The 7,602-nt window shown below is 36.6% G+C and overlaps 2 protein-coding genes across 3 annotated transcripts in view; one reads left to right on the top strand and one right to left on the bottom strand.

Annotated features, from left to right (window-relative positions):
- The window catches only part of LOC107748395 (tubulin monoglycylase TTLL3-like), a 37,111-nt gene that overhangs the window by 2,873 nt on the left and 26,636 nt on the right, over positions 1–7,602 (top strand). Inside the window, exon 1 of one of the 2 annotated variants that reach the window (XM_016563169.1) lies at positions 7,350–7,422. The exons of the other annotated variant lie outside the window; for it this stretch is intronic. The gene's annotated coding sequence lies outside the window, so the exon portion shown is untranslated. Of the gene's footprint in view, positions 1–7,349; positions 7,423–7,602 lie in introns of those variants that run through there. 2 annotated transcript variants of the gene reach the window in all.
- Positions 1–7,602, bottom strand: part of LOC107748408 (electroneutral sodium bicarbonate exchanger 1-like) — a 25,049-nt gene that overhangs the window by 7,816 nt on the left and 9,631 nt on the right. Inside the window, exons 3-15 of the mRNA XM_016563191.1 lie at positions 7,159–7,401; positions 6,712–6,829; positions 5,972–6,132; positions 4,502–4,690; positions 3,784–3,869; positions 2,659–2,816; positions 2,489–2,576; positions 2,149–2,295; positions 1,975–2,075; positions 1,547–1,721; positions 1,299–1,432; positions 656–901; positions 368–473 (exon numbers count right to left, since the gene is read on the bottom strand). Of these exons, the coding sequence (XP_016418677.1) occupies positions 368–473; positions 656–901; positions 1,299–1,432; positions 1,547–1,721; positions 1,975–2,075; positions 2,149–2,295; positions 2,489–2,576; positions 2,659–2,816; positions 3,784–3,869; positions 4,502–4,690; positions 5,972–6,132; positions 6,712–6,829; positions 7,159–7,401 (1,952 nt within the window). The remainder of the gene's footprint in view (positions 1–367; positions 474–655; positions 902–1,298; positions 1,433–1,546; positions 1,722–1,974; positions 2,076–2,148; positions 2,296–2,488; positions 2,577–2,658; positions 2,817–3,783; positions 3,870–4,501; positions 4,691–5,971; positions 6,133–6,711; positions 6,830–7,158; positions 7,402–7,602) is intronic.

Genomic DNA, 7,602 nt, shown 5'->3' with positions numbered 1-7,602 from the left:
GCTGCTTTCGAGCCGTGTGTCACGCTCGTTCAGCGGCCTCGTTTCGCTTCGACGGCTTTCAGCCTCACCCTGCTTCATTCTACTACTTTAATAAATCATTAGCTCATCCATGAACATGATTTCTGCCCGAGTCCCATCGGATTGCATCAGCTGTGGGGATGAAGACTACAACTCCCATGATTCCACACTCAGTCATGGCGTCATTTGTTTGTCACCTTTGTCTATTTGTTTATTTTGAATACGCGCGTCTAGCGGCGAAAATTACATATTGTGCCTTTAAGTGCACATTTAAGGTTAGACCATGTAAGAATGTTTCCGTTTCCAGTGGTTTGCTAAGATTGTGGGAGGATGTGGGAGGCTGAAGTACCGATACAGTGAAGTTGCTCCATGGCACTGCAGAGGCTGTGATGTTCCTCTGATTCCACAGTTCTAGTGTTTTATTACTGGGGTTATCAGGCTCTGCACACCTACAGCTGAGGGCACACAATACAATGTGTTAAAATTTGTTTCTGAAAACAATTATTCAGAAAAGGCCTTTGCTCTTCATTTTATCTAATTTATGTCTAGGAGAAACAACTGATGAAGATTATTGTTTACTGACTTCCAACTTAATTAGCAGGTGCATAGGCATCTGTGTATGTGAATTTATACTTACTAGGCCAGTGTTAGTTTGTCTAGATCGGCATGTCTGTTGATTGGGTACAGTTCTCCAAGATGGAAAAGTTTCTCTAGTGCTTCGTAAATGAAGATAAGACATATCAGTGCAGCAAACGCTTCCTCTGTGAAACGTGTAATGTAACAGACCAAGGAGCTGGCATCCGTTGCCACAAGAATCAGACACAGGAAAGCAGTCCACAGACCAATACAAGTGCGCAGGGATAGGTACGAGAGATCGTAGTCTCTACAGGGACAGAAATGGACAGGAGAGAGACAATATAGTGAGTTAAGATCTGGTTATATATGAAATATTTTGCAAATTTATTGCACAATATATGAAGTAAGACTAAATCAGCAAATGAATACTAAATTGATACAGAAGATATATTTTAAATATATATTCTACATTCCATGAAAATAACTGTATTTATTTGAAAGAGAATGCTAGATTTATTTGCTAGATTTGTAAAAATATTTTAATAAATAATAATCATAATAATACTTGGTATACAATTAAAGAATTGTTATGTATCAAATGTATCATATACATAACCAATGACAATTTATTTTGGGTGAGAAAGTGAATGATTAGTTAATGATTAAATACATTAAGATTAATACTTGGTCTGGTCTGTACTGACTTGCAGAACTTGAAGAGAATCTTTTCAAACACGAGGACAGGTCCAGTGCTGCCCAGTATAGTAAGCGGCTGTCCAGCGAACAGAGAGTATGCTACTCCAGTCATAGACGCTCCTAAAAGAGACTCAATGGCACTCTGACACACACATAAATACACATGACTGCTGTGTTTTGCATTACAAACATATTTTTATGTGACTTTGCCTAATAGACCACACAGAAACAAAACTGTGTGTATTTGCGTACTTACAATGCGTCCTTCTGTAGCCTCTCCCAGAAGTCCTCCAAACGTGATAACAGGTGACATACAGGCACAGTACAGAAACAGAAAAGAAGCTACACACTGCAAATTCAGACCGTCTTTAAAATCACTCAAATAAAATGGAACTTTTCTTTTCACATCCAGAATCAGTCCTCCAAACAGCCTATAGAGAGAGTGAAGAGACATAGAGAGAGCTACATTTCCATTGATTTCAAATGTTTTCATACTGAGCTAATAACATTTCTATCCCTTAAACCTCTAACCTGTCAAATTGAAGACATTATTCAGTATGTTTACTAGGCTATTTTCCTCATGAGGACTGTTTTTGGCTCCTCGCAAAGAAGATGATTTCAGGTTTTAATATCCTATTGAGGATATTTGGCCTTGCACAATGTTGTTAAAACTTGACCACACACCTTCCTGTTCTCTGCAGCTCTGGTCCATGGTGTTCTCCATGCTGCTCTTCCTCAACAGGAACACCTGTTCCGTTCGGCACTCCTGGCATCTTTCTTTTCTCCTATTCCGAGAGAGGAATAGATAAATTACAACAAATCAATCACTTCAGTCACACTTGTTGGTTTTTCCCATACCTGTGATGGGACACTTTTAGGAGGTTCTATGCGTATAGAAGGGTCCCATTCTCCTGGAGGCAAAACTGTCACTTGATCCAGAAACTCATCTATACCGGCCAACAAATCACTTCTGTCCTTGGCCTTATATGCAACATCGTGGAAAATCTAAATAATGGAAGAATAAAATTATATAAAATAAAATAAAGAAATGAAAATATATTAAAGAAAGAAATTTGCTTTAAAAGATTTTTTTGTTTAATTTATTCTACAAAAGGTATTTCTGAAAATAGAAAGAGCTGAAAATGTAAATATAAAGGTTAATGCATTAATATCCATTGAGATAATAATATGCATTGACCTCATCGGTCATGATGGTGGCCATGGAGCGACCGATCTCATGGTACTGTTGGGCTTTTCCATCAGGACCAAGCAAAATGAACAAAAATCTGCAGAGTAAAAATTGATTTTGATCATTCTGTTACAGTGAATTTATCAGCTCCATATATGGATTGACAAACAAACACTTACCTAGTGGGAATGGGAACTTCAGTGAGCCCTGTGAGCAGTACAGCAGGAGACAGGCGAACAAATGCAACGATGGACTTTTCTAAAAAGTCCAGCTCCCCAACCAGCACATTAGAAGCTTCTGCACCAGTGGGGATCTTCTTCATGAAATGTGTGTCCACCTAGTGAGAGAGAAGATCATAGCAGTGCTATTTATGTATTATTTATATACTATTATAGTATTTATTAATATTTTGAATTAGCTTTTTCAGTTTTTATTTTAATTTTTAAGTTTTAATAATTTTGTTATGTGCCTTAGTCACATTATTTTATTAGTTTTTTTTTAAACATTTTTAATTAGCTTTAGTTTATTATTGTTTCAGTTTTGGTTTTATTAATTTAATACTTCTAAACTTAAACATATTTCAGTTAGTTGCCAATATTTCTCATTTTCGTTTACATTTTTTAAGTTCAAGTTTCTCATCTAATATTTATATTTTATTTTATTTCAACTTTATTTTAATTACTTTTTTAATAACTACTTGTGGTTATTCCAGTCACTAACTCCAGCTGTTCATTTAGGTCAGGGTGAATAGATAAGAGGAACAGCAGGTATGTAATCTGATTGGGGCCATCCTTACTGTCACTCTAAATGTCTGACATCTACCTCATTACAGTGAATTTCCTGTTTCCTGATCATTAGCATAACATTAAACAAACAAGCTGCAGTACCTCTAAAGATCACCAGATGACAGTGCTTGTTTGTCTGTGTGAGTGCTTTTGTCCCAGATGTTCTTGGTAATGATACATTGCCTGCCTCCAGTGAACAGTCAGGAAATTAATTAGAAATAAACTGATTGAACCTGTTTGGTTTAATGGGTTATCTTGCTCAGTACTATCTTTCCTCTATTGTATTACACTATTACCTTTTTTTTAAATACATTTTTCTATATCTGTTTTCTCTGAAAACTGGATGTAGGAGAGATTTTTGCATTAATTTATTTTGAAGCCAGATAATGATCTGTGAGAATGTTACATACAGTATACATCACAAACAATAGTGATATTGTGTCAATTTTAGAGTAAAATAAATGTTTGTTTAATTTCAACAAACTTGTGATGTTCTTCTTGATGTTTTGGTTCTAGTACCTTGCTGAGATCCATCTGGCTATTATCCGGTGCTCCATTCTTTATATCTGGGTTTGTAGGTAGAGGCTGGGGAGAAGTAGCAGGACCTGAGAGATACAATTAAATATGATAAATATCTAAACATCCTACAATATCCACATCATACACAGTATAGTACCAAAATAAAGGTGTAAGTATATGTATATTACTAATGTACTAATATATTTTATTAGAATTAAGTAAATTATTTGAAAGTATAACCATAAAACTTAAATATTAGGTATGAGTATGAGACTAATATGGTAGAATCACTTATCAGCCAAGTTGTGTCCACTTTTTCATCTGCAACCATGAGTATGCAAACCCAGTAAACCAGTTAATTTTCATATTATACCCACAAGGATACCACTCAGGATGTGTAAAACCCTTTATGGAGCATAACACTCCACCCAAAGAAATTATGTCAATAATACATGACCAGAAGTAGTCCAACTTCAAAAGAATGATTTAGACAACTTTACTGACTGAATTAGGAAATTCTGTTTACAGAATAATTCAGAAAAAAGAGATTTGCATTTCTCCTTTGATATCTTTTGGAAAAATCGCCCCATAGATTTACATTGTCAATGTATTACTGTAAGCACAACATTATTTAGTTATATCCACAGGGCTTAAGTTGTATTTAACCAATAATACTTCTTTATGATACACATGTAAAATGCAGTGCAGTTTAGCTCACCCGCCTTGTCCATATGATGAGGTTCACTCTGTCTCCTGCCTGAGTCAGTGAGGGATTTGACCATTGGCAGCAGGTTGTTCCTCTTCTTGTCACTCTGGTGGTGATGCCTCTTCAGAAGTGCCTCTCGAACCTTCATTCTCACACTGTCATCCAGTTCATGAGCTGCCTCCTGATGGTCAAGCACCAAATCTACACACAACAAATTATATATATATATATATATACACACATGTGAATACAAACCAAATACAATCAACTTTTGAAAGACAATCATGTATAATTTAAAGGGACAATGTCCTTTTTGTTGTTTTTTTATTGTTTGCATGATTAAACTGTATGATGATGATGGTCAACTTCATATTTAGGACTGAATATGTTATATTCCAGCATGCTAAACAATGCAATACTTTCTCAGCGTCTAACTTTCTCTTTTTCTTTAAAACCTCCCACAGTTCCAGTCGGAGCTGATGCAGCACTGTTAATCTGCATCACTCACTCTTTCCCTCCCTTCCAACCTTTACAGCATAATTAATCTCCCTTGGTCTCCCTATCCTTCTATTTCTCCGGAAATTAATCATGTTCTTACCACTGCTGCAACACTGATCATAACAGTTATGCCTCGACAAGACACAGGCTACATTGTGAGTCTATTAGACTTCAATGGCTGATAGCTGATAGTCATTTATCAATACATTTAAAATTAAACAATGTATTTGAGTTGTTAAGCACAAATGGCATAAATTATGTATAAAAACTTGCAGGGTTGTAACCAGCATAGATGTAGGGTGACCATATGTTCTCTTTTTCCCGGACCTGGCCGGGATTTTAAAATTGTTTTGGCTTTGTTTTCCTATTGAGGTGCTCTCTACAGTCCTCATAAGTAATATATGAGTATTTGTTTTATACATGCGTAATTGTGCCACTAGTGGCCACCAAACAGAATTGCAATAATTACTATAGTTTCCAAACAGGTAGCCCTCGGCCAAACTCATGCTACTGGACATTTTGAGCCACTCAAACATACACAATTTTGAAAGAACAGCCACAACTCTTTGAAAAGTCAACCTACAAATGGCGTTCTTATAGTTGTCTCTTCACATTAAAGGAGATTTTAACACTGAAAAAATGACACGCTTCACCGTTAAGTGCATTTTTAATCTAAACGTTTCCTTCCTACCCTTTAAGGTGACATGTGCTGCTGGCGGCTGTGCCACTTGTTTCTCAAACTAAGTATCCATGGGTGTTTGGTATTAGTTTTTGCATGTGTCTATCACCAACATGAGTGGGAGGAGTGTAAGATTACAGTATGTGTGAGGTTACAGGTGGGCCTAATAAACTAAAGGATCGGAACACACACTTGCCACACTGCTGTACTATTCCCCACTAAAGACATGTACATTTTTTAATGTTAAAATTTGTCCTTTCACAGATAAACATGTAGAGTGCCATACACATTGATTTCTGACTGACCTGCAATTTCCTCAATGCAGCTAGCCTTCATGTCCAACAGGACAGTTCCATTAATGATACAGCTCCGTAGCTCAAACAGACTATGGAGAGAGAGTGTAGCTACGTACGGCTTACTCCACCTTTCCCCTCCATCTTCCACATCCTCCTCAAACTTCAACCACCTGAGAAGTATTAAAGAACAATGAGAGTCAAATAGACAGACTCTCACTTCAACTCTCAGAAGGCAACAGAGGGTTGTTTGATAACCAAGAAGTTTTAAATTGGGATCTGGGAACCTCCAGGGGGCCGCAAGGGAGTACTAGTGGGTCTGTGGAAAAGTTTAGAGAAAAACAGTGTAAAAAATGTAAAAATAAATAAAGTAAATAAAATAGAAATAAATAATAACAAGTACGATTAACTAAATAAATACAAATAGATTTCCTTTTATTTATAACAAATATTAAAATAAATATTTTTTAATAAATAACTAAATTATAATACATATAACAGAACAGTACTGAGTACTGACTAGTGAGTAGGAAAGACATAGTAATGTAACATAACAAATATTTGACTAAATATTTTCCCAAAATATTGTACACATTAAAATTTTTTACAGAATAAATTGGGTCGTTGCAAAAAAAAAAACATCTGCGTTTTGCACAAGAATGATCATATTTGGCAGTCCGTGGCATCTAAAAGATTCAAAACCCCGAGTTACATTTTGGCACTGAATATAATGTTGCAGGACATATGAATACCTAGCAGTTTCCTTCCACTCTGCGTCTTTGCCATCTTTAACACAGATTTCAGCGTCTCTCTCTCTGCAGGTTACGCCAGTAGGTGGCGACAACTGAATGGCTTTTTCATTCAAAAACACTGAATCATTCAGGAAAATAACCATATGAATGAGTCATTAAATTCACAAAACCGAATAGTTCAAAACACCAATTCATCCAATAGTGCCGCTACCGTGTGTGGGCGTGCTTGGAGACGCCCAACGGTAAATTTCGTCAGGGGAGCTGTAATAGATAAAATAACTGTGAATGTTGTGTCTAAACTGTAAGTTACTCATTTTTTACTACCTTATTTCTCACTTAATTGTTTTATAATAGCAATATGACATGATTACAGCTGTTGCGTTAAATATGCAATGTACTTATTTGAATGTGGCGCTTTCGCGAGGGTTAATTTTGAATCCTAACGTTAGATATAATTCTCCAGATTCACCTCCCAGTGAATGAACTTACAAGCGTTGCTCGACTTGTTACTGTTGTTGTCGTTCTCACCGTGTGATGTTGCGGTACTTTCTGTGTTCATGTCTTCTTGAGCTACACTTCCAGCCCGCGTCCTCTCAGCTCTCCTGCGGTGTTTGGAACTGTGTGGCCGGTGATGATGATGAGACTGTCTGCCCATGGGCATCCGCACACCCACAAACAGAGTCCTGTGACCTGAGAGAAAAAAGATAGCTGGTGAGATTCAATGTGATTTTCCAGTTAATATTACTGTATTGAGCTGTTGGCTGTATCACATGAATGACTGAGTATGTGTTGTGGATGCATACTTTCGGTGACGCATTGCTGCCACACACATATTAATTTTTCCACTCAATTATGTCGTAATAACGAGATGTTATGTCGTTAAAACGACAT

This window comes from Sinocyclocheilus rhinocerous, unplaced genomic scaffold, assembly GCF_001515625.1.
Source record: "Sinocyclocheilus rhinocerous isolate Xijiao unplaced genomic scaffold, SAMN03320098_v1.1 scaffold890, whole genome shotgun sequence".
Lineage (NCBI taxonomy): Eukaryota > Metazoa > Chordata > Actinopteri > Cypriniformes > Cyprinidae > Sinocyclocheilus > Sinocyclocheilus rhinocerous.
Note: the sequence above shows the minus strand (reverse complement) of the source record. Positions and strands in the feature narration are given on the sequence as shown.